General features: G+C 36.8%; 2 protein-coding genes across 5 annotated transcripts in view; one reads left to right on the forward strand and one right to left on the reverse strand.

The window, feature by feature from the left end:
* The window catches only part of LOC148948478 (uncharacterized), a 49,104-nt gene that overhangs the window by 5,214 nt on the left and 16,707 nt on the right, over positions 1–27,183 (forward strand). The window contains exons 2-7 of one of the 2 annotated variants that reach the window (XM_089093944.1): positions 6,356–6,452; positions 7,994–8,106; positions 11,144–11,278; positions 14,571–14,699; positions 20,524–20,655; positions 22,403–22,590. In XM_089093944.1, coding sequence (XP_088950070.1) covers positions 6,373–6,452; positions 7,994–8,106; positions 11,144–11,278; positions 14,571–14,699; positions 20,524–20,655; positions 22,403–22,590 — 777 coding nt within the window. In that variant the 5' untranslated portion in view covers positions 6,356–6,372. The remainder of the gene's footprint in view (positions 1–6,355; positions 6,453–7,993; positions 8,107–11,143; positions 11,279–14,570; positions 14,700–20,523; positions 20,656–22,402; positions 22,591–27,183) is intronic. The other variant, XM_089093945.1, reaches the window with a different exon arrangement.
* LOC148948479 (uncharacterized) overlaps positions 3,200–27,183 on the reverse strand; it is a 75,247-nt gene continuing 51,263 nt past the window's right edge. For all 3 annotated transcript variants that reach the window (XM_089093946.1, XM_089093948.1, XM_089093947.1), the window contains exon 2: positions 3,200–3,893. In XM_089093946.1, the coding sequence (XP_088950072.1) occupies positions 3,318–3,707 (390 nt within the window). In that variant the 5' untranslated portion in view covers positions 3,708–3,893 and the 3' untranslated portion in view covers positions 3,200–3,317. The remainder of the gene's footprint in view (positions 3,894–27,183) is intronic.

The raw sequence follows: 27,183 nt of genomic DNA on the forward strand, positions 1-27,183 counted from the left end.
AAAATACTGTTAAATAAAATCTTGAATTGCTGACATTTTTCAAAACTTTTATTATTATATATTATACATTCAGCTAATTCTCATTAGTTCTTTCCAGTCATCTTGATCATTATAGTGAATTTTTATTTATTCTATTTTGTTGCTGTTCATGTTTTAAGAAATTAAGAAACACTGTTACAGATAATGTTAACAGTGATAGCTGTTAAATGTTGAGAGTATTTTATGTAATGTAAAAATACATATAGTTTTTGATGAAATCTAAATGATGCAATAACTTTTGGATGGTTTCAATGGAACAGGATATCAACTCCTGTGTCTAGTAGTATCTGTCAGTTTACAATTTTACAGTTCATTTTGATTTTTACTTGTTATATAGTCTCTTTATTCATTTATATCAGTTTATACATGCTTTATGTAGTTATATATTTGAAGTAATTTTTGTTTTTGGTTCCACTTATTGATTGATACTCCTTCTTCTTCTTCTTAAAAAAATCACCTGGAATCCTAAATGAACTCCTTTTGGCTTCTAACTGCACTTTTCTTCTTCTTCATTATACTTTGGAAGAAGTTACTCACTCAAAGAACATCTAAATTCATTAACACATCAATTGCCTCTCTGTAAAACTTCTTTTCAAGGGAGCATCCACAATCAGGTTAATATCTAGTGGAAGTGTAAAATTTTGGGATAGGGCATTCAGTTTATGAATCCCGGGAGTACTTGCTGTGCATTCGAAGAGAAGGTATTGCAAAGTTTCCTCAGCCAATTTGAAGAGTCAACAATCTGGGTCTCTATGCTGCTTCCATCTGAGTTCTTCTCGTCTCAGTATTACTGCTAAGTTGTTTATTTTAAAGCATGCCATATTTATTTCAGGCTCTTTGAAAATTGGAGCCAAAGCAGGAGGAGGCTTTCTATAAGGATGGTGGTTTCTAATTGCATCTCTAAGTGCGATTGAATAATTTTGAGCAAACTGTGGGTTGATCAATTTTGCAGTCTCTGCAGCAAGAATGTCCACTTTTTTGTTATAGTGTTTTTTCGTTATTTTCGTTATATGATACTACTTTCTAGCTGCTTTAAGTTTGAATTATTATAGAACTTTATTTTTGTTAGTCTTTGATTTATCTATAGCTCTTTACTTTTTCTTTGAAAACTTTTGCTCTGGGATAAGTTTTTTTTATTATTAAAACTTAGGACAAGGCTAATAGGGATTAACTGACTACAACCTTGGGGAATTTTTTGGCTTTCTCTATTAATTTGCCAGTTGAAACACTGATCATAAGCATACTAATTACTCCTCTTGCAAAGTTGTCCATGCCCTCCCCCCTTAGTAGGGCTAGATATAGTTAGCCCTAGGCTATAAAAAAAACGATTTTTTTAAGATTGGCTTTTTGGCATTGCAATGGACTCGTCGCTAGGCTCACGTCAATTCAATTAGTAGGTAAGTATATTATACCCAACCACCTGAAAACAAAAACACAAATAAACAACAAATTCTTATGTAACAAAACAGTCAAATCATTTCATCTTCCTTCTTTTCTTTGTTTAATTCAACAATGGCTTTTGTCAATGCTCAGATTCAACCTGGCCTAGGGTTTGACCTGACAACCAGAACAAGTGACTGTTGCACTTCTTCTGTAATTATTCTGTTCTGCTTGAACCAGGTCTGTGACCTCTGCTTCTTTCTCTTTAACGCCTACCCTCGGTGTCGGAGGCTTTGCTGCAACGGGGCCTGCAGTCTCATGGGAATTGTTTATAGAATCGGGCACGTTTATGGAAGGCCAGGTGCTCATTGATACCTGGTGATCTTTGGCAGGTTGGGTTTGTGCTTGGCAAATTTCACCATCATGTGGGTACATCACGGTTGGGTCTTGTCTTGGTTTAATATGAATTCTGTTGCAGTGGAATGTCCCTTCTTCTTCAAGACAAACATAGTATGAACAAGGGGGTCATTGGTTTTACAAATCGTTCCCTTCTTCCAGGGTCCCTGATCAGTCAAATGGACCCACACTTTCTGCCCTGTTTTTAGTGGTGTCATGTTCCTAGCATCTCGATTGTAGTACTTGCTTTGGGCCTCTTGGGCCTTCTTCCTCTGTTGTCTGAATCTGTCAAAATGGATAACCCTTGGCTGCAAGATCTATGTGATACTGGGCAGAAGAGATCTCCATTGGCATCCCATCATTATTTGAGCAGGGGCGAAACCATCAATGGGTGTATTTTGGTACTCCAAGAGGGCCGGATGGTTTTTTCAACACCATCAACCAGTATCCATTTCAGGCATGCATCTTAAAGAATTTGTTGGTGCCTTTTGCACTTTGCTGCTACTTCATCAAATAAGGGTATAGGGTAATGCAGTCTCTCAATTCATCTGTTTAGGTCAACAGGATCCAAACAGATCCTGAGTGACCCATCTGTCCTTTTTAACAGGACCAAAGAATTCACCCACTGTGTTGGCTTGGTAACATTTTCTACGACCCCAAGTGACTCCAGCCTTTCTAGTTCCTCTTTGAACTTAAATTGCAGAGGAAACGGAATTCGCTTTGGTTGCTGTACTGTTGGGATTGCACCTTTTTCAGATATATATTGCAGGTTCCAGGCAGTGTTTCTATGCCGTCAAAAACCTCACTGAATTCATCTATAAGGTTTTGTACTCCTGGTCTAATAGGGGCAGGTCTGTTGATGCTGATGACAAACTTGATCAGCTGAAGCCATTCATTTGAATGGTGGCTGAGGATGAGTGCTCTATCCATGCAGACCACATGGAAAGTACAAGTCTGGGAGTTTTGGCTCTTGTACTGAACTTTTAGGTTTACTGTCCCCAGTACCTTCAGCTGTTCTCTGGTATAACTGGTCAACACATCCGCAGTTGGCAGCATTGCTGGCTTTATTGCCAATTTATCAAAGTCTTTGAGTGGCATAATGTCGGCTTCTCCACTGGTGTCGATCTTCAACTCAAGTTTAATATCAGGCTCTACCAGCTTTATTAGCGCATAAGGCTTTTCCGCCTTTTCTTCACTGGAGATGGACTCAATCATGAATTCTATCCCTTCTTCAGCTTCGCTTCTCATTTCAAGTTTGTGCACCGCCTTGCTCTTGTTCATTCTGACGAAGTGGTTTATCTTCCTGCACTTGCTGCACTGCTCCCCTTTTGCTGGGCACTTGTGGCTCCTTGAGTATGGGCCACCACAGAAATAGATTGGAGAGGAATTTTTCTCTCTTGAACTGCTTCCGCCTCCTGTTTTATTGGAATCTGAGACTTTTTGCTGAGCATTAGTGCTTGGGTCTCTTGTACAGTTTCTTTAGCTTGACTGCACTCAATTGCTCAAGCCAAAGAAAGTGTGGCTCCCTCACTGAGCAGCTGCTCTAGAATTCTTGCATTCTTGACTCCAAAGATCAATCGATCTCGAACGCGCTGGTCTTCTAGAGGGCTAAATTCACAGTCCTTTGCTAGCACTTTCGACTGAGTAACATACGATTCAATGGTCTCTCCATCCTTTTGGTGTCTCTGGTGGAAAATGTATCTGGCAAAGGTGGGGTTTGCACTTGGTTGAATATAGTTTTCAAACTTATCCAGATAAACTTTTGGCTTTTTTTGCTCTGTGTCAGTTAAAGTCCAAGTGGAGAATATATCTTGCCATTTTTCTCCAGTCCAGATGAGTAAGTACGAGCATTTGACTGTATCTGCTTTCCCACTTAGTGGACTTGAGAACATGAGCTCACAATGTGTTCTGGGCTTTCTTCATTCGGATTTGAGGTTGTGGCTTGATCAATTGATTGCTGGAGTTGGTGTGCTATCCATGTTGAACTCTTAAAACTTCTGCTTCTGACAACATGCAATGGACTCGTCGCTAGGCTCAGATCCATTCAATTAGTAGGTAAGTGTATTAGACCCAAACACCTGAAAACAAAAACACAAATCAACAAAAACTTCTTACATAACAAAACAATCGAATCATTTCAGGTATTATGAAATGGGGGGGGGGACTTTAGAAAGTTGTGTCCACAATTGTGCTGTATTACAGCACAGCTAATGAAACTAGTGAAATTCAATCTGAAAATCACTGGAACCTGCAACAATTTTTTATAAACCATGAACCATTGATCATTGATGTCTAAAATGGGTTTTCAATTTTTGGCCTATAGATAAATAAATTTTAAAGCTTTTTATCAAACAAAATTTATTATGACCATGTTTTGTGACAATAGGAAGCGTTTCAGCTTTTAATATATTTATAAGGGTAGTTTCTAAAAAAGAGTAAAGTCTAAAGAGTCAAATCAAAAACTATACTGCAGAAAATCAGCAATTCAGGATAATTTTTTCACTGCTTTGTAAAATTTTTGCACAAATCCCGATTGAAATTTTGTATTTTATGGACAAGTTACCAAATGACCCAGCTAATTGAATTCTGAATTTCTCTCTGCCATTTTGGAAAGCAGTTCTCTTGCATATTTCATTGGTTGTTATTTGTCCATTGTTTGTGTAAAATGACAAATAGAAATGAGCACAACAAGTCCTCATATCCTTACATTGGGACCTTTTGGAGAGTAGATCTTCTATCCATAGAACAACATCTGAATGCAGCTTGTAAATACAGAGATTGTGGGCAATATTATCAAATACCTTAGGGATCAAGTGATGTTATGTTAGCTGGAAGATTTAGGTCCATCATCTTTGTATTTAGTCATAAATATACATTCAATTGGTGTCAGTGCATCTTGCCTCCTTAAAGTCATGCTGGACAGGATTAAATAGTTTGTTGCATTCAAGGGTACAGTCATTTATTATGCCCTTCATATGATTTACAACTACACTTCTCAAATTAATATGCATATAATTAATGTTTTTGCCCTTTGTTCCCTTTTTGTAAATAGGAGTAATGTCGACCTTTTTGTATTCATGTGGGATCTCACCAAGTTTAAGATGGAGTCCAAAGCGCCTTGCAAATGGATCAGAAACGTAATAACTCATGAGCTAACTAATTATAGAGCCTAGGATGAATCCTGTTAGGTCCTCTGGATTTAGGTATATTTAGACTTGCAAGCCTTTTGTACCTGAAGTTGAGGTATCAACTTGAAGTGATCTATTGTCCAAATTACAACTTTTCTGTGAATCAAGGGAACTTCTAAGTTTGTAATTAGTGTAGATCCATTTAATAAAAAAGTGCGTCCCTGAGCTTAATTATAGAGCACTGGGGCAAGCTAGACTGACATTAATAGCATCAGGACTACATAAAATGAATAATGTTTTAAACATTTTTGCTCTTTGTTAATTGGACTGTCAAAATTAAAGTAAAGTACTCTTAGGCTGCCTCATTTTTCACTGTGTACAATTCGTCATGGTCTTTAATTAATATAACAACATAATAGATAATGCATGGTTTGAATTGAGATTATCAACTTACATTCTCCAGAAAGACATAACAGAAAAATTGATGAAGTCAGATTAGAAAACTTCAGCCTTCGTTTCAAAATCTACCATGTTAGATATGTGACTATGCTCAAGAGCAAAGTTTGACCTAAAATTCTTCTGTTGTATGTAACCTAAGCCATATTTGAGTTAGCAATATAAAGTCAATGGACTGTGGACATCATATTAACAGTTTACTCTTTGTTGTGCCTTTTAGGTTGACTTTGAATAGCATTTCAAACACATTTTTTGGTAGTAGTTTCAAGTGTAATATCATTTAACGCTAGTTACATCAACTGTCACATTTTGCTTGGTTAATTAGTTGATTGAGATGCTCCTTACTATTCTTGAACGCAAACAAACAATTTTTTTACAAGTGCCATCAATTCACCATTCATTTTGAATTTGGTGCTTGAATTTATAATTTCTTTGTCGACAAGGAAAACAAAAGACCTTCGTTTGTTAACCCACTAACATCCCCACACCCCACCACCAACATGTTGGTAAAAGTCTAGTCATGCTGTATCCTGTCTGAACCTCAATAATGTGAGGATTGTTAGGGCACACAAACTAGGCATATGGCCCCTCTAGCACCACCCTTGCTCTCACTCAACCATTTTTTGTTTTGTTTTTTGCATAAATAAGGGCACAGCACACCCTGTTTAAAGAGGGAACTCGAAATTTCCTTTCCCAACAATTCCAATGTGTTTTCTAGTTCGGTGAAAATAGAAGCAAATTACAGGTGTTTAGTCTATATTATTGGAGCCATAAATGGGCCTATGGATTCAACATCACACTCTCCAACCTTCCTGTCATCAACATCCTAGCAGAAAGATATGCATGTTGCATCTTGTTTGCACCTGAAGCCAAAGTTCCAGTCAGAAAAGCTGACTGAAGTTTGCAGCAACACTTAATGTTATCCATGTGGAGTAAGTCTAGTTAAATTTTTTTAGGAGTCTTTTGCGTCAGTATGTTTCAAATTAAAAGGAAGAGGAGATCTTATTTCAAGTACCTGGGCTGTGCCAGACAGAGATTAAAGTCAAAGCCAAGGTTAGCCAGAATCCCTTGTTTTGCCTTACGTTTCTTTTTGTTTTTATTCCTCTTTCTCTACATTTTGTTAATTTCTCTAGTTATATGCATGTATAATTAACATAGGAGCACCTAGCCATAGTTCTATGAGCTATTGGAGGATGATAAGTCTGAAATGCCTTAAAAAGTTTTTGAGGATCGGCTATTTCCTCCTGCTTTTCTTACATTTTTAGTCTGTGTATACCTGCTGTGATTTTTTTCAGACTTTTCTCGTTTCTGTTACTGAAAAAATATGAGCGTGGGAGGGGGCCTAGTTGCCATCCATTTTTTTTGTCACTTAAAAAGGGCACTAGAACTTTTAATTTCCGTTTGAATGAGGCCCCCCATGATATTCTAGGACCACTGGGTCGATACGATCACCCCTGGAAAAAAAACAACAAAAAAACAAATACCACGCATCCGTGATCTTTCTTCTGGCAAAAAATACAAAATTCCACAGTTTTGCAGATAGGAGCTTGAAACCTCTACAGTTACGCTGAATCTCTGATACGCTGAATCTGATGGTGTGATTTTCATTAAGGTTCTATAGCTTTTAGGGGGTCTTTCCCCCTTTTTGAAAATCAGCCAAATTTCAACAGTTCGTTACCACGAACTGTTTGACAAAGAGTGAAACACAAGGTTCGTTAAATTCGAATAAGATAGCTTTTTGAACAAACGCTAGCATGAAGAGCGAGGTATTGTGGAGGGAGTATCCTCTTCATATACTTAATAATGCCTGTTCGTTTAAGTTTTAATTTTGATCCTTACTTTCAGTTGAAAAACCCTGCTTTTTTTGTTAAATCATTTAAAGGCACAAACAATTGTCAGTGAAAAATTTTGAAATGCCGCTGATTTTGAATAGCCAAATATAACCAGTAGTTTATTTTTCTTTATCCGGAGCCTGAGTCCGTGTAATTTCAAATCTAGATTTTTGTGGTAAGCATTTATGTCATTTTTTACATTTTACAATTACAATTTTTGCTATTGAACATTGACAAAGCGAAGAGAATTTGAGCAAAAAAAAAATGATCGGAGATATCAAAATCGACATAATAAATATAGAAAGTGAAAACATGGATATATCGTTTAATCAAAATATCGCCCAACACTTCCAATTTAAAGCGAAATGTCTCATCGTAAAACTCATCTAATAACGGACTTGAAGCGAAATAACTGCGCTTTCGTTGCGTGAGCTAATTGCCAATTGGCAGTTAGATTACCTATGCATCAACTTTGTCAACGTAGCGTTAACCAGCGATGCAAGGGTAGAATGTGACGTAAAGTATGCAAATAATGTACGTAATTTTCCAGAGGCTCTGACTATAACATGGCTCGATAATGCGCCTCGGTCAATAAGCAAAGATTTTTCTTTGGTCATACGAATTAACTAGGAAAGTTGTGTAACTAATGATGATGGTGGGTTTATAAATAATGTATAACTATGGCTATAAAAATATGAAAGAAGATGACAATTTTAAACTTTATTATCATTAATTTTCATTCCGAATTCTCAAATATTGCAGGAAGGATTATTGGATAGACAAATCGATATTTTTTACAGGAAGAACTGTTAGGTGCCCTAATGACTCATCTTGCAATATTGAAAACTATTCCAGCGATGAAATTAATTCGAGATGTAAGTATATATCTAAACTTGTCTTAGTTGGATTTTATAATTCCAGACAGTAATAAGGATGAAAATACATAATAGTGTTTGAACTGATTCAAATTGGCATAGCTAGTTATAAAGAATAGGGGAACCTAGCGTAAATTCTGGAAGTAAATGGATGAATACGGAGCTCTGTTTTATAAAAGAAAATCCTAAGCAATAAGATACCCATCAGCCCATTAGCTTGGGCATTTCCGGCTATGCTTCAACCACATCAAAATAACAATACTCAACAGGGAAATGAATGTCCCCAAAGCTAAGCAAAAGATGTGTACCGCTACTCAGCTTATCCCTCATCGTGGTTTATCACAGAATTAGGTGTTCAGATTGTTGTTCTTTTCGTTGATATTTTGTGGGGCAATATAAATATGATAATTTTTTCCAGATTATTCTATAAAAGTGCTATTTTTATTCAAAATAGTCTGTGAAGGTTTCAAATAATTCTTGACAATATGATCGCGGTCCTTAGGTTTCTTTGTCAACCAGTAGCTGCTTTTAGCATCATGACACAGTTACGCCTTAAGTCTGATACGCTTTTGTTATATTGTCCAACTTATATATGTAATTTGTGTTTTGTCTAGACACAACACAAATTATGAACTAGAAACTAGAAACATGACTAAGACATAGTCTTAGTCAAATAAGACTAGAAACATTTGATAAGAGAGAAACTAATGTAAAATATAAAATGTATATGAACTTTGCAACCGAAAACTTCCTACCTGAATGGCAAAAATACTTTTATTTTGTAAGGAGTAATTCAATTTAGAATGGGAGGGAGGCAGTGTATGCACTTCGTGGGTTCAAAATCTGCAAACCATGTGCCAATATAAGGGAATTCCAGAAAATGTATGAAAATTTAAGAAATCTTTATTCTTCCATGCTCTTCCCTTTCGAGGGAAACTGTTAGCTGTTTGTCCCAAGTGCCAATATTCTATGTCCTCCCCCCTTTCATCAGGTTTTAAAAAACTAAACTGCTTTACTAACTCAGTAGATAGAGTATCTGACACCCAATCTAAGGGCTGGAGGTTTGAGGTTGACGTTTGGGCTTTTTTTCGTCGGTAACAAAATAAAATATTGGAGAAATATTCCTTATTGAGCAAAATTTGATAGTCAATATTAGACTATCTTATGCGTTAAGATGGATAAAGAATTCGTTTAAGGGGGGAGGGGGTAAGAATTCTCACAGTTATTTTGAAAAGTCTTTCTTATTTTTTCTCGCAGCTCAGGGATTAAATTGAAACTGAGAGGGACAATTTCATGGGGAAAGGGGTGTGCCAATGTGACTTCAAACTTTGTGCTGGGAGGATGGGCAGACATATTTCTCTAATCCTTACAGCATAGTCTACGTAACAGTTTTGTAAACCTCTCGTTTGACAGGCTACGCTGTTAGCATATATGCAAGCACCGGGAACCTGGGCTATACCCGAGCTCGACACTCGGCACGTACCAGGCTTGTATATATTTGATTCTCTAATTATGCATTCGCATAATCATTACATTATTCTTTGGTTTAAGTCATGAGGTTTCAAATCAGCAAATTCAAATGAATTAAGAATTTCTGGCGTGAATTCAATTCCTGCATCCTGTTATTGCATAAAAAATTATCCATTTTATAGGATTTCTTATCTCCTGGAACTCGTTGTTGTTCTCAGTGTTGCCTCTCTTCTAACCGCTGGTTTAATTTACGATTCGATCATCCCTGTCGCTTTTTTTCTAACTGCAAATTTCTTTGTCCATTATTTTCATTTGGGATTCCTTTTGATGCTTGTCATGCAAAACAGTTCACTGGCAAGTTGTTAACTGAAAAATAAGCCATTACAAATCTGAGAAACTAAGAAAAAGATGATTTTCTTTTTATTTTATATCTGCAAACTTAAAGCTGAACTAAAAAATATTTCTCTATTAAAGGAGCATATAGATACATTATACTCAGCCCGATTCAACAACTCAGACTCCAACATGACAGTACAGTACAACTACTCTACTGTTGCAGTATAGTACAAAAACTCACTCAGATTATAAAATTCAGCAGATTCCGAAAAACCAGTTAAAGCGGTTCAGGGACCTTGCTTTCCCAGTTTTTTGATTCTTGCAGTTTTTTTTATAGATGCTTTCCTATAAATTATATATAACATAAATGATATGTACTAGAAATACATTCTAAATTAATTATATTGCTCTGACACGTACTTGGAGCAGGCTGAAGTTTAAGGTACATTTATTGTAAACGAAACAAACAAACTCGATTAGAGTTAGAAAGCTCATCTTAGGCTATAGAAAAGCTAAACAGCTAGATTGAAAAAGCTTGGCATGGTCACAATCTAATATCCCTAAGAATTATCACTACTATTACTAACAACTCACTAAAGCAATAAGCCGCCTAAGGCCAACACAGCTACCCGCGCTCCTTCTCTATTCCAATTTATTCAAAGCCTCTCTCTTTACACCCTCTCACGAAGTTCCCATTTCCCTTTAATCTTTCCTTACGAGATCATCACGCTCTATTTAGGGACGCCCCTAGTAACTAACCCTGGTAATTTGTATATCCCTACTATTTTTGGAAAAGTCAGATTGAAAGATCTTAAGCCGAACTGGTCAGCAAAGACAAAACCCAAAAAAGAGAAAAATCTAAAAAAAACAAAAAAACAAACGAGACCGTGGCCAGTGGAGAGAAAACTGGCCACACTCCACTGGCCACAGTCTCCTTTGTTTGTTTTTTTTTGATTTTTCTCTTTGTTGGTTTTTGGAAAAGTCAGCGCCCTCTTTGGCCTTTGACATAGTGATACTATATATATTATATTGTTTTTAGAATTTTCAATCGTTTTACTGGGAGAACCTTGTACCAGTGTACATAAATTAACATAAAAGAATAGAGACAAACTTGTAAGGGTTTAGTATGTTTTTATCACTTTAAATGACACTGATTTTAATTCTTTTGACTTTTGCTACTTTTTATGCATACTAAAAGTTACATTACACAGGTACCAATCTTTGATTTTAGGTCCAGATCCTTTACCTAATGAAAAGTTGTACGGAAGTAGAGAGACTGATGATGAGAAGTTGTTGTTCAAGTCGACAGTATTAGTTGAAAACAGCAAAAGTGAGGAAGAAAGATCTTTAAGTCCCATCTTATCAGGTTAGTTTTTTTCAAAAAAGAACTTTTGATCTATTGACTATGGATGCTGTTATTATTTAAAAAACAAAACAAAAAACATTAAGTTTTGATTGTAAAAAGTAGGAGAGTGTTATTGGACAGTTTTGGAAGCCTTTCTTGTAACAGCAGCAATCAAAATTTTACATATCTTCCGTTTAAAACCTCTTTTTTCTGGAATTATTTCTCTGAACGTCTTTTAGGCTTTTTACAGTATGTTAAGTTTGCTAAGTTAAATTTATAGTGAAGCTTTTCTTTTTATAGGAAATCGGTCACTATTATAATTTACCTTTAGCTCCACTGAATTTTAATACTTTTATTTTTCTTTATTTCTATTCTCTTAATTTGACTTAATCAAATATATATTCTTTTGCTCTATTCTAATGGTTGCCTGCATTTCTTTTTACTTTTCTCCATCTAAGCATATTCCAATAATTCGTTATGTGAATTCCCAGCAATGTAGAGAAATCGCTAGATTACTTATTTCTTTTACAAAGAGTATGAAGGAATAATAATAGTGAAAAAAACTCAAATTTTTCTGTGAGAAAAAAGAAACCAACGACATTACCTGGCGCTATTCAGCAAATTCATAAAGTTGGTCATATAAACCTAAATAAATCTTTCTATTTTTGTCGTGTTTTTTTCCTCTCTTTTATTTTCGCTTTTATCTTATATTCTAAAGGTGAAAGAACTACTTCGGCCAATGTTGCAAAATAAGTCTTATGGTCCCTTTTCGTAAAATAGTCTAGGTTTTTCATACTAATCCAGTCCTCATTATTCTTAACCCTTTCGCTTTTAACCAGACCTATAGGTGAGATCTCTGTATATATAATTAGCAGTAAGTTTACCGCAGATGGTTTCTGGCTCTTCATTCTCGGTGCGAACAAAAAGCTCCTCCACTTCTTCATGCATTAGCGGGTTAGTGTGTATGCGTCATTCAATGAGAAATGGTTCAAAATTGTATTATTCGTAATTGCGAAAGCAGAAAAAAACTTGGTGAGATGGCCGTGTGGTTTGTAATTGCCTTATCTCACAAGTATGACTTAATTTATATACAAATTATGAATTAATCTTTTATCTATATACTGTGAAATTCTTTGTTTAGTCTTTCCATGAATTCTGAAAAGGGGGCGGGGTTGACTAAATGTTCTAAAATATGGATTTTTCTTCTTCTAATAACTGGTGGAATAGAAGTGATGGTTTTAGAGGCGGATCTCGAACTTTTTTAGGGGGGGGGGGGCGCAAAAAGAGCCGATATGATAAAATTGCGTTATGAATAAGTTTAATTAATGCAAACTTGCGTTAATTAGGTAAATTACACTACTTTAGGGGGGCGCCCCTCGCCCCCCCCCCTCACTGGCTTCGCCACTGGATGGTTTATCTTTTTTTTTTTCACGTCGTGGTATTTATTTTCTCAGATTGTAGTTCAAATATCATAATCAAATGTCATCGCATTATGGCATTACTCAAATAGAACTTATTTTTAACTTGATTATCGTTGTAAATTCATTCTTTGTCTTTCTTTTCATTCTTAAACCAATATTATATTTACCTTTTGTATTATTACAGCCCAATGTATATAGATTTATATAAATTTATATGCAGTGTTACAGCCATACCAATTATTCTCCTTCCCTTTTTTATTCTTTAATAATAATTTCTGGTCGTGTTGAGTTTGAGTCATTGTAGGCTTCTATTTCTACTGATCTTAAGTTTAATATGGCCTTTACTTTTCTTAAAAAAAAACTTTCTTTTTCGTAAAGTTTTCGTAGTATATATATATATATATATATATATATATATAATATATATATATATATATATATATATATATATATATATATATATATATATATATATATATAATTATATCGGCACGTACAAACAGTTCCTCTCATTTGATCTGCCATCAGCGGTCCAATTACCCTGGAACCCGTATTTTGGCAGAAACTTTCTCAAAATGCCTTTGAAACCAACTTGCGACTTCGAAACCTACTTTTAATTCCTAAAAACATCTAATAATAACATTGCACTACTAATTACCGATTTTCATATATGTATTGGAATAAATTAATTTAAAATTAGATTCTTTAAAAGTTAGTGTTCCAACGTTGAAGCCAAGTTTTGCGTTCAAGAGAAATCTGACTTGTCTACCCGTGAAAAGATCTAATGTCGCTTATGTTTCTACGTTCTCTGGAGCACTCGCACCTCGGTTCGGGTTTTTATAATGGGTGAAATAGGGAAAGATCATACTGCCTATTATATATACAGTGGGTGAGATCCAGATTTTAATAAATTAAAAATAAGCTTCTTTGTTTAATTTGTCTAGTAGAGCTGGGTAATGTGGCCCTGACAGTGGAGTTAGTATATTTTTTTTATTGTTATTGAACCCATGGCAAGTGCCAAAGATTTATCTTGACAGTTTCCTATACTCTCTTGAACAAGCCTGAAAAAAAAATATTTCCAGAAGTTTGTGCCTCTTCTTAGAGTTGCTGTCTTTTTCTACAGCGTCACATAAACTGATTTTGTAATTGACTATTTTCTATTTTTGAAAGTCTATGTTATGTAGTAAATCAATTGAAACCTTTTTGATTATATTCTAAAGTAAGGTTTTTTTTTGCTGCAATACTTCTTTTTATTCATAAATAATATGCAGCACAAAACTATCTGGCTTTTAGCTATCTTGTAATATTCAGAAGTTTAGCAAGATTATTTAGATATTTGGGAGGCAACCCTGATGTCGCAAAAATATTAATTGTTAATTAGGGCATAAAATGGTTTTCTTTAAATATATTTTCCTCTAAGAGTAACTCGTCAAGTCTTTAATATATTTTAAAGTTAGTTCATTGGCAACAAATAGAATAGGATGTTCAATCGAGAATCACGATCTTTCAGTTCTTGCTAACGTTTATTTATTCAGTCAGAAGCAGATAAAATCGAAACAAACATAATGTATGAAAATGAGTGAGAAATAAATACATACCCATCGTGCCCATTCTTGCTCTTACAATGGGTGAGTAATGAAAATGGGTAAATAAGGCAAATGTAATAAATATGGATGATGGGAGTAAAAGAATGGGGAAAATAATCAGAAGCACCTTGAATATAGTCATATTCAAGGGAGATGATCGGAGAAAAAAGTGGGATTATGTTTCTAATGATGTGGAAATTGCTTCTTCAGTTGAAGAAAAGCCTGACTTTGCAATATCTGTTATTGAAAATCACCTTGTAATTAGCGTAGATATTCATTTTCTTTTATTCATTTTTGGTATTAAAGGCAGTAATGAAACATACAATAGAAAAGACAAGCTTCAGTCTCCTATAGCTAACACTGGTTTAACAGAAGACCAATCAGCCATATCATCTGACTATGAAGAAGATGAACCCTCCAGTAGCCCAATTTTAGGTAAAAATTTTTAAATTGTAATCACCGTTGATTTTCAGTACTTAAATGATTCTTGATGTAGGCTCGTAAAATCTATAGGATTCGTGTCATATCTACTATACCTTTTCAATTCTTTTTTCGTTTACTATATAACACTTAATAGTTTTTTAGATTTTTTTTTAGAGTGAAACTGTTTTTTTGGGTAAATAAAGTTGACATAAGACTTTTAGAGGGGCCAATACACCTCGTATTTTTAGAAATAACCAATTATAGGAAAGTAGCTTTCGGCACAATGTTCAGAAATTTGATCATAACTAAATAACTGTTTATGGCTATACATTTTTAAGACAAGTGTCATAAGAGTTTGTATTTTTATAACTGTATAAGTAGGCTACTATGACTAAAAGTCTAAAACTTTCTCGAATTGTTTTAGGGGAGATTTTGTTGCTTTTACCACTGCACTAGGAAAGTGAAAGGATTTGGCACATAGAATATGAATAAGATCCCATATTTTAGAAGCGATTGGGAGGGGGGGGGGCTGGTAGACCACAATTTTCACACATTAAATTTGTAACAGAAACTGGCATTTACTTATAATTAATTTTAAAAACTTTTCCACAAAACAAGTTTTTCAAAGAAACGTAAACTGCTCCACTAAACTGAAAATGAGCAGAAATAAAGTCAAATAATCTTCCAAACGTAAAACTACCACAAAACACCATCAATAAATAATTGATACGCAAAATGAACAGAAATTACAATAAACAACCGAGTCAAACTCAAAACAAGCAAAAATTAACATGAGTAGGGCTGACAACCCTCATGCATATGAACGTGAAAACTATTTGGTTATATGTCTTTCACCAACTGATTGCCACATAAACACTTTGCTAATAATTTCTAAACTAAGTAATTGCATTGCATAATTGTAAGTTCAACGTGATTGCATTATTGTGGATTCAATTACTCACAGTCATTGTATCGCCATTTTCATGAAGTTAAATTTTCCAACCCTAAAGTCTATAGACAACCAATTAAAATATAGACCAATTAGTCTAAGTATTTAATGCCTACTCCCTAAAGAGGAAAAAAAATTACAGTTCTTGCTTTCAAGTCACTCTTTGTGATAGAGGAGAACTCCTCGAACGATGAAAATTGAAAGCCTGCAATCAAGTGGATGTAGGGTTCAGATGGTATAGCAAGTTTTGATCGATGGACAAAGAGAGAAAACTCGATGAAGAAACAAACAAACGAGCCTATGACCAGTTGAGAAAAGATAAAAACGAAAAACGACGCGGATATTTCGCCGGTATAAAGTTGATTTGATGGCCCTCCTGTCATTCGCACCAGTATCGCCTAGACTCCTGACCGCAAGACTGTATGGGAAGCACGGCAAAATAACTGTCATTACGTGCTATGCCCCCACAAACGACGCTGATGAAGAAGACAAAGACGATTTCTATAACCTGCTTAGTTCTGAACTATCTTCTTTACCTCCCCATGACTACCTCCTCCTCCTAGGAGACTTGAATGCAAGTGTTTCAAACGAATCAGGCCTGTGGGATCTCGCTGTTGGACCTGTCACAGTGGATAGCCTAAACGATAATGAAGAGAGGCTGCTGAATTGTTGTCTGGCCCACAATCTACCGATTGCGAACACATGGTTCCAGAGACCAAATATAGCCAAGTACACCTGGTATAGCAATGATGGATCAACAAAGAAGATACTCGACTATATCATCGTACGTAGACGATGGCTGTCGCCTGTTCAAAATCGCCGCACCTACTGTGGCGTTGAGCTCGCGAGCACTGACCACCGTCTGGTAGCAGCCAAAATTAAGCTCCGCCTCAAAGCTATGAAGAACAGCCAGTCTTCTCGGAAAATTGATGCCGGTCGCATCCAACTGGACCCCGCTCTGGCTGAGCGGTACCATGTGGAGATATCCAACAGATTTGAGGTCCTCGGCCGATGCGATGATATTGAAGTTGCATGGAAGTCCTTCAAAGAGAACACTCTTGCGGCAGCAACTGACGTTGTTGGAATGAGGCAACGGGAGAAAAAGGACTGGATCAGTAATCACTACCTTGCCATCATAGAGCTCAGGCGAGAAGCACGTCTTGGCGGGGACATGGCTACATACAGACCGCTAAACAAAGAGCGCAATTCCATGCTGCATAAAGACCGCAAGGCTTTTATTGACAGCAAGGCATCCGAACTGCAAGGGGCCGCCAAGAAAAAGGACAGTGGAGCCACCTACAAGATTCTACGTGAGCTGTCAGGTCAGCACACTCAAACTACGTCATACCTTCGAAGCGCTAGCGGTGAGAATATCTACGACCAATCACAATGCCTCCGCCAGTGGGAGGACCACTTTGAGAAACTGCTCAACTCAGATCCACCAGACCAGACGGACAAAGAGCTAGCGGCTGCTGCGGCCACTACCATACCTGCTCCTGATAGTCCTGAATTTACAGCTGAGGAGATAAAAGCTGCCACCCGCAAGCTAAAGAATAACAACGCGCCAGGAATATGTGACCTAACATCGGAATTCCTTAAAAATGGGGGTCCAGCCATGATCCTCTGGCTACAAATGCTGTTTAACCTTGTGTGGCACTCTGAGAAAAATCCCCTCAGACTGGAAGAAGGGCCTACTTGTACCAATCTACAAGAGGAAGGGGAGCAAAGCAGAATGTAGCAATTATCGTGGCATAACTTTCCTCTCAGTTCCTGGGAAGCTCTTCGCTATGCTGCTTCTCAAACGGGCAACAAGCTACCTCCATGCCCTCCGTCGCCCCCAGCAAGCTGGCTTCATGCCAGGCAGGTCCACCACCGAGCAAATCCATACGATTAGACAGTTAGTAGAGAAAACTCTTGAATATAAAAGGAAGGCGTACATTGCCTTTGTCGATTTTCGATCTGCCTTCGACACTGTCGATAGGCAGTCACTATGGCTAATCCTCCAGTCTGCTGGCGTACCCACGAAAATCGTCCGTCTCCTCAAAGAGCTGTATAATAACACTGAAAGTGCGGTGATCGTAAATGGATGACCTTCCGGATATTTCAAAATTAAAAACGGTGTCCGGCAAGGATGTGCCGCTGCACCTGAGCTCTTTAACTGTGTAATAGACCACATCCTGAATAAAACACAGCAGGTGCAGCCGTTTGGCATAGGCTTTGCTGGAAGAGCTCTTTCAGACGTCGACTTTGCCGACGACGTGGCGCTAATATGCGAAAACATTAGTGACCTCAAAACTACACTGGCCTCTGCCGCTGAGAAACTCGGTCTGAAAATCAATTGGTCGAAGACCAAGATAATGCCCGTTGAGAAAACGCCGTCCAACCCCCTGTCATCTGTGGATATTTGTGGCCAAACTGTAGAGGTAGTCAAGCAGTTTACCTACCTTGGTTCAATTGTCTGCTCAAACGGAAGCCTAGACGCCGAAATATCAGCAAGAGCGGCAAAAGCAAAATCTGTCTTCGGTCACCTTCTAAAAACAATCTTCCATAAACCCCAGATCAGCCGCCTCCCCAAAGCACAAATATATTCTGCTTCGGTTGCCAGCGTTATGCTCTATTCTGCCGAGACGTGGTCGCTGACTCAGACAAAGACGCTGAAGGTGGATGCCATCCAGATGAAACACCTCCGAAAAATCGAACGCTCCCGATGGTCCGACAGGGTACGAAATTCGGAAATCCTCAGGTCCTTCAAACTCCCACCCCTGTCCGAGCAGCTTGGACAGGGTGGATAAAGTTCAACCAGTTTTGGGTTGGGGGGAGGAACCGTTGTCCCACTTTGTGCCTCCAATCATGTAATTTGAAAATACTTACCCAATTCCGGTTCCTACAAGGCGCAATATGCTAAACGTTCTGCTGAGAAGTTGGCAATGAAAGAGACAGAGGGATGTTGGAGGGACCAAGAACTAACTTAATGCCTCGAATAGTATAGATTGAGCATCCTTGCATGATTCCGCTTCGAACATTGTGCAATATGCCTGTTTTTCTACAAAGGAAAGAAAATGATTGGGATAAGGCAGGAAGATGTACTAGAAGGGTCATGGGCCAATTTCGTGCTTGAAATAATCCAGATAGGAATTCCCTGCATTATTCTTGTTCAAGAAACATGCAGCATGCTTGTCTTTTTCGTAGAAATTAGTGATGAGATGGCTGGATGTTGGGGGGGAGGGGGATACAGTAAAATGCAAATAACCCATTTTTCTTCTTTGAACTTACAAATTGAAAATTCTTGTTTGATCCTTGCTCAAAAAGACGCAATATGACTGCCTTTAGCTGTTTTTGAGTGGAGTTATTTTCTACTTTTTTGGTGTGTACCACAACGGAGAAGCTATCAGCGCCTCAAAATTCTCAAACTTGTTGATCTTGTCAAAGAACCTTTGTACAAAAAAATAGTGCTATACACATTCATCAGCTTTTCGAGGGGTAAGGATGAGCGTTAGAAAAAAGGAGCAAAAACAAAACCCTATTTTTTTCATCAATGAGACAACTGTCAAAATTTAGGAGGTAGTACATCTGATATCATTCTTTCAGCTCAGCTTCAAAAATAGAAAATGAAGTCGCGAGCTCAAAGAAACAGCCTGTAAAATAGATGGCAGCTCTTTCGGACCTTTGAGAAATGCTCCCTTATTTTGCAGCATATTGAAAATGGGGTCAGGGAACCATCGCCCATTTTTAAGATTTTTGTTTTTATATGAGAACCTGACTTCAATTTGAAACTGCCTACTGCTTGCTGGCTCGAAAGAAGTTTTCTACTTGAAAGCCGAAAGATGACTCAAAGAAACGAAAGCTTGACGAAACGGCTTCAAATAGTCCTCTGTTAAATAGAACATATAACTCCGCATCAGTTCCCACACTTTTAGCTCTTGAGGAAAAACGAAAATGATTCTTTTTTAAGCTAGGCAAGAATTATAAATGGCTTTCCAAAAAGTAATATTATGCTCATCAATGCTACTGGAGGTCCACACTTTCCTTAAAAACTGCGAAAGTTGGACCTTTTCATTTTCACGCAATTAATTGAAATTAACGACAGAGAAAAAAAGAGTAAAATTAAAGTGTGCTCTCACAGCAAAAGTAGACTATGCTACGTAGGCTTTGGCTTACATACATAGTTATGTGCTAAATATCTGAGGGGGGGGGGGAAACGAGGATTTAATGAGTTTTTTTTACACTTATTTCTTAGCATCGGGAAGCATGAAAAATAAATGATCAGCTGACGTCCACTTTAGGTAGTATAGACGGTGCCTTTAGAATTTTAAATGGTTATCCCTCACAATCTCTGTGTATGTTTATTCTACAAGAAAACCGAAGTATAGTCTGTGTTTCAAATGCATTTAATTGATGATCAAACAACAAATTTCTGACGTTTATGATTTTAATCGGGTTTGATTGTTCAAAAATCACTACATAAGACTTAGTTTTGCTTTTATTAACTTTAAATTATAGCGTTTTCAAAGAAGTTTTTTAATAAAAACTGCGTGGTTTTTAGTGTACATTTCAAATAAGTATAGATAGATAAGTCTTACCACTATTATTTGAAGTTGCAACCTGCACTCCAGAATGTGTATTTTACCCCCCTCCCCCTGAAGTGCATAGAACATCCCTAAAAAATTCCTCTGCATCCTTCATTTACTTTTTTTAAATGTTAGTATTGTCAAGATACATTGGACACTGCATTGAAAAATTGATCAAGAAGAAAGTAGAAACAAGCCGCTTTTAACCTCATTATTATTTCTCGACTTGTATTGAATATCTGTTGGAAATCTAAAATTTGATACATATTCTGTGAGTTACATAAGATCCATTTGATGCAATAACAAAAATTATTTCTAGGCACACAGCCATGCTCCTCGTTGAAAACCTTTAGGAAGAATGTAGGGATAGCTGGGGATCGTGGCCCGTGTAAATATGTCAACTTCTCAAGTGATGAAGAAGAATATGCGGGTTTAAAAGAATGTTTAATAGGTAAGCAATAAGAAGGTGAAAGAGAAAATAGAATTGAAAATAACTGACAATGGACTGAAGAGCGAAGGGAATAAATAAACTACTTTTCTTTTCCGTTTCTAAGTACTAAATTAGAAGACAAACTACTCCTGGTGCCAAAATGTGTTAAAAAATTATGATAAGGTAAGAAAAGTCCTATGAATAATGCCAGAAAATTATATCAATTTGTAAATATTTAAAACATAAATGTTCTCATGTTCCAACGAGTGTGTTGCCACAACGCAGCATTTTGAATTAGACTACCAATTGTGTTGGTGGAATATTGCCAATTGTGATCCACCTTAAAGTCTTGGGATCCACTTATCTCTGAATGATTAATTTACTTTTCTAAGTTAACTTGTTTTCGTTATAACGTTATTTTCATTTTAAAATTTCAACTTTTCCAATGTGTAAACTAAGTTTTGATGTTTAGTAAATAAAACGTAACTACTGAACTGTAGCGGGCCCAGATACAACAGTGATCTATGACATGCATTTAACCATGCACGTACGTAGGAACTCATTTCTGAGGTTTCATTTGGAGGTACGTCCATTGATACTGCTTACTGGAATTACTGATTTTTCATTATAATTAACCATGCACGTACGTAGGAACTCATTTCGGAGGTTTCATTCGGAGGTACGTGCATTGGCACTGCTTACTGGAATTACTGATTTTTCATTATAATTAACCATGCACGTACGTAGAAACTCATTTTGGAGGTTAAATCTTGGAGATGGTGTGGAAGTTCGAAAAAGACGCGCAAAATATGATAATGAGCATAAAAATTATGAGACTGCGTGATGGACAGAGCCGTGATACTGTGCCAGTGCTTGTGTCAAATGCGAAATAAGGATACATGTCAGATACAGAGAAGGGTAAGGATACATGTCGTATACATTTTCACTATTTTCTTAAATACTCGTAATAATGCTCATACTAATTTTCGTTGGTTCCACTAATACGGGTGATTTAATCACTAATCTTCTTACCGTTGCGATAATTTTGTAAAGTGTAAGATAAATCGTTATTAATGTGAGACAAATTCAGTGTGCCTGTGTATCCTTGAGAACTAGGTTTGGCTTTCTCTTTTTCTGCTTAGAATAGAAACTGCGATTATTTCAAGAACGGCCTTTAATCTTTGCAACTGCTTTAAAGAAAACTCTCGGGAGTCATCAATATATAGTAATTCATAAAATCAGAAACAGATGAGCCAGAGACTGTCCCGAGTCTCATATTGATAAGGATTATGGCACCTTTATGAAATTTCGATAGCATTAGGAAATTTATTGTTATGTCCCAGATGTTGAAGGATCACGTGGTATATTTGGGGTTTCAGTGGAGATACTAGCACCAGGTTACTGCAAAAAAAAATCCCCAAATACGTTCGTAATTTTGAGAAAACATTAGCGATTTACATTCGCGGTTTTTTCAGTATGCTTCACGTTGCTAGGAATATCAGAAGTGCCTAGCAAGCTGCTAGTAGTTTGCCCTGATAAAACGCTTGTTTTATATGTTTATCGGAATTTTGCTTAAAGTAATCGATAGATGATGTTGAGGTAATAGCATCCTCGGGGAGATTGTTCTATATTTTTATATGGATATAAAATATTCCCTCCCTCAGGTAATTAGTTTGATCGACGTGCCTACCTCTTTGTCTTCTTATTACAGTCTATTCACAATGATTTACCATGTAATTATACCTGTATTTGTGATATTTCATTGTAGGCACTTCAACCCCAAAAAAGATCGACGTGAATTCTGACGTTAGAAGTCCTTTGGAATTCCCTAATTTTGAAGATTTCTCTTTAGAATTGAAGAAGAAAAGCGTCGTAACTTATAAGAAAGTGAAAGCGACTCAGAAAAAAAGAAGCGAATTAGCATTTACAAAATTAGTTGGAAAATCATTAATAGAGGTAAAGAACTACTTTATAACCAATTTTACATTGAATTCTAGAAACGGTATCAAGAGAGAATTAATCTTCTTGTTGGTCGTAGGTACAAGCAATCATGTGAAAAGAAAATTTGTTTAAAGTTTAGTATCTCTCAGTAGTCATACTTCTGAGTAAGATAAAATTGTTAATGGTTTAAATTTCTAGTGTGATTGTAGGATTAGAAAAATACATGGTTACATAAGAGAGTAGACAGTACAATCATAATGTATAATGTAAGAGTTGGATCACCTTTTTATAAAAGAAAAATTGAAAAAAGAGTGACACAACAACGACCATGGATGTCGATAGGAGTAAACCTGTACAACAAACCAGAACAAAGCCAGCATATGTAGCCTACTGTGTATTTAAAAAGGTTATACGCTGGCACGCCGCTAAATAAGTTGACTTCAATACTGCTGCCCCTCCCGATTCTTGAATCTGACAATAACCACTCAGCCTTTGCCACATATAAGAAACGATATATGAAACTCTGAGAACTTTTGGGGCTAATTTTGAAATGTAGTCTAAAATTACTTGCAAGATCACGTTACTTTGCAAGGTAAATTAATTATGGATTTTTTTTTTTTTTTTTTTTTATGAGCTCTTTGGAAAAGCTTCTTTTCTGCAAGGTACTGGTGTTTGAACCCTTTAATTTTCCTCTGGATATCGTAGAAATTCCCTTTATCCTAAAGACAATCAAACTATCAATAGCCTTGCTAAACGTGAAAACTACTTAGTTAAACAAAACTAATTAAGGAATACAGTGGTATCACTTATGATTATTGTTCTGGATACCCGGCTGACTGACTATATTTCGAACAGTAGGCTGTACAAAAAGTGTGGTTTAATCCTGCTTCCTACGGCTATAATGAGAGAAAGGTTGAGATGGCTAGGGCACGTTATGCAGATGAAGGATGACAGATTGCCGAAGATTGTCCTTGTCGGCCAACCATCTAGGTCCAAACAAAAAGCAGGTCGTCCGCGGTTAGGGTGGGAGGATGTCAAAGACAGATTTAAAGGAAGCGGAACTTCCTGGGAGGCTGTAAAGTGAGAGGCTTTGAATAGATTGGGATGGATGAGGATTGTACGTAGCTGTGTTGGCCTCAGGTGGCTTGGTGCTGCTGTGAGCTGTTATTAGTAGTAGTAGTAGTAGATTTTGACATGTGAGTATCAAAACTTAAGTATTGAATTCTAGCTGTTGTTTTGAGTTGTGAAATATGTTAACGTCAGATTATAGTACCTAAGTACCTCTAAACTCATGTTTTAGACACTCAAGGACCTCTAAACCCCCAAGTAGCTCTAGCATCAACCACTGGCATGTCGTAAGATTGTCTTTTACCAACAATTTTAAGTTATATTAGATAAATGGCAACTAGATCTGATGGTAAGCAGACACGAACAAAAATGAACTAAAGAAATATTAGGTAGTAATTAACACTCTATTTGTCGACTTGAGATTGAGATTGTTTGTTTTGTCCTCTCTTTATGTGTTTGGGACGTTGCAAAGTGCTCTTTACAGAACCTTAATCCAAAGTGCAGTTAAGAGCTGTAATTAGGAGTTAATTGAAAAATATCTTGCTTAAAAAGAGAATACGAGAACTATATAAGGGAAAAGAAAGTACGTCAAGTTTTCTTTTCTACTTGCTTAATCTTAATGACCTTCTGTGTCAAAACTTGAATGTTGGGTAGAGTTTTGAACCTTCTAGATTTAACAAGGGGATTTCAAGGAGCTACTGTGGTTGGACAGCTTTACTCTATTTCAGTAGTCCAGTCTACATAGCTTAACTTTTTTGAATGCTGCAAAGTATCAGCCTTATGCTTTTTTACTGGCCATTACCTCTTTTGCTTTGGACTAGTTCAGTGGTGTCGACTGTACCAAGGTAATGAAGCAATGACTGCTGATAATGAATTACCGACAGGGTCATTAAAAAGGGATCTTGTCGTAAGGAAAAGGAAGAAAAAAATAGGCAAGCAAAAGTAGAAAAGAGCATTCTTATTCTATACGCAAATAAAAATGTAAATTGATGGTCTTGGCACTCCTATTCCACAAAAATAGCTTTCTGGATTTCTCAACTGCAAATTCTTTAAAAGACATTGGGAATAGAATTTAAAAATCAATCAAAATTTTCTCAAAAATTGCAGTTTTTATTAATTTGTTTCTTCTCTTCGGTGACACCTATTTAATATTTTTCTTTTGCTGATAAAATGCTAGGTACATAAGGTCAACAACCCAACCTGTAAAGCTTGACTGTGACAGGGCCAATACTGCGAAGTATTGGCTCTTTCAGTGACTGCTATCTCCTTCGCTTTAGATTAGCACAATGTTATTGACTGTTCCTCATCTTTTGAGGAAATGTTTCTTCTTAATGTTTTTGGTTTGTTATGTTACTGCGCAGGTAGTTATAATTTTGATTAATGATTTGTGAAAACAGGGATGTGAAAGTATCTGAACTGTATTTAAGCTTTTGGTATTTTGATTTCTCAGAAAATCACAAACAGGTTTAGGTTAAATGGTCTTAGAACAGAGAAAAGGCTGCGTAACCCGTCATCGACAAAAGATCATGGTGCCACTTCTGCTTTGATAAGTTTAAATCTGTGAGGACTTATCGTGCCACTGTTGCTAGTTTGACTGGATTTGGTTGGATAATTACTCCTTATTTGCTCTTGTTTAAATTCAAATCATATTGTGATTTTAAAACGTATTGTGTTGCACCAGCTTGTTGTCTTAGTTAGTTTGGTTTAAACCAAACTTTAATTAGTATGGGGAGAAACACTCAGTTTTTTTTATACGCTGTATCTGTTAACCCTTCAACTTTTTTAAAGGGATATTTCTCGTTAAAAATCTTTTATCCTAAACAAAATTATGAAAATTTTCTTAAAGATGCTCTCAATATACGCTGGTTTTTTGTTTTTTGTTTTTCACCTTCATTCACTATTTCCTTACGCTTAGTCAATATTGTTACTTTAAAAGTGTACCAAGGCCGTATCCAGGGGGGAGGGGGTTACCCGGTTTGAACCCCTCTCCCCCTCCCGAAATTTTTGACCGAGTCGAAAATAAGTCGAAAATTAGTAAAACCTAGGTAAAAATCAGTATAATTAGTCGAAAACTGAGTCAAAATTAGTAAACCCCTCCCCCCCGAAAAAAAATCCTAGATCCGCTCTTGAAGTGTACTATAGCTAATGCTGTATTACTCTGCCCCAAAACGCAAAACCTAACCCAGTTTTAATCTTTCTACAAAAATTGATCGGTGGGGGGGCGTCCATTCATATGGATTTAACATAATTGTCCGTTTTCGATTTAATCGAGGTTGAACGTGGCTACCTTTCTACTAAAAAGTTGAATATGGAAAGGGGTAGGGATGAATATCCCTACCTTTAAAGGGGTAGGGATGAAAGTTGAATATGGAAAAGGGAAACAAAAACCTTTCTACTAAAAAGTTGAATATGGAAAGGGGTGTTGAATAGGCCTCCTGTCTGCTTTGGTTTTCCATACCTGGAAAATTGAAAATTCTTGCATAACTTTAGTTCAAACAAGGTGCAACGACTGCCTTCGACAAAAATCCAGCCTGTAAGGGGAAAGGGGGACAAGGCTCTTCTCAGGCCTGTCCTCCAATGATATGAAATGAAAACTTTTGCATAACTTAGGTTCAAAAAAAGCATAACATGCCTACCCTTGCTAAAAGAGCTTGTGGTGGGAAGGGCGGGAGGGCCTTGGGCCCTTTTATTCTTCATCCTACTAATCGAAGATCTTTGCGTGATTCCTGTTCAAACAAGGCGTAACATACCAGCCGCTCTATTGAGAAATAAGCAGATGTGTGCTGGAGGGGCCAAGGGTTCGCTTCATGCCTCCAATAACATAAATCGGAAATCCTTTCAAGATTCTGCTTCAAACGTGCAACACTCCTACCCTTCAGAAAATTGGTGGGGTTAGGACTGGAGGGGTCATAGTTCCACTTTTTTGCCTTCTGTAAAACTGATCAAAAATTCTCGTATGACTGCGGTTCAAATAAGGTACCACATGTTCTACTCTTTAAGGCATTCTTAAGTTTGGGAGGGGGTATTGAGGTCACTGAGTCTAATTTAGTCTTCCTGTCGTAAAGAGTTAAAATCCTGGCATAACTCCTTTTCAACAAAGGTGAAACGAGCTTTTTCTTCTGCTAAAACCTTGGGAAGGAATAGCGCGGGGGCGGGGGGGGGCTACTAGTTAACATTGGATATGCAATCAGACAGATTCAAAATCATCGCACGATTCCGGCTCAAACAAGGCGAAATATGCCTATCTTTCTGATAAAATTTTGGAAGCAGAAGGAGTTTGGAGCAGAGTGGAGAGCTTTCAAGCCTACTTTGTGTCTTTAATAATACCGATTGAAAATACTTGCCCCATTCTGCTTCAAACAACATGCCAAATTCACTGAAAATTAGGGATAATTTAGGAGCCACATCCCCACTTTTTATCCCCAGCTTATTTTTGAAACAAATCAAGCCTTTTTCGGCTCATTTTTGCACGGAATCAGGACTTGACTCATTTTTGTGCTAAGCAATTGTTCGAATTTTTTTTCTGATGTGCCATGGACA

The sequence above is a fragment of the Artemia sp. Qi Xiang Cuo genome, chromosome 9 (assembly GCF_049724085.1).
Source record: "Artemia sp. Qi Xiang Cuo chromosome 9, ASM4972408v1, whole genome shotgun sequence".
In the NCBI taxonomy this organism is placed as follows: Eukaryota; Metazoa; Arthropoda; class Branchiopoda; order Anostraca; family Artemiidae; genus Artemia; species Artemia sp. Qi Xiang Cuo.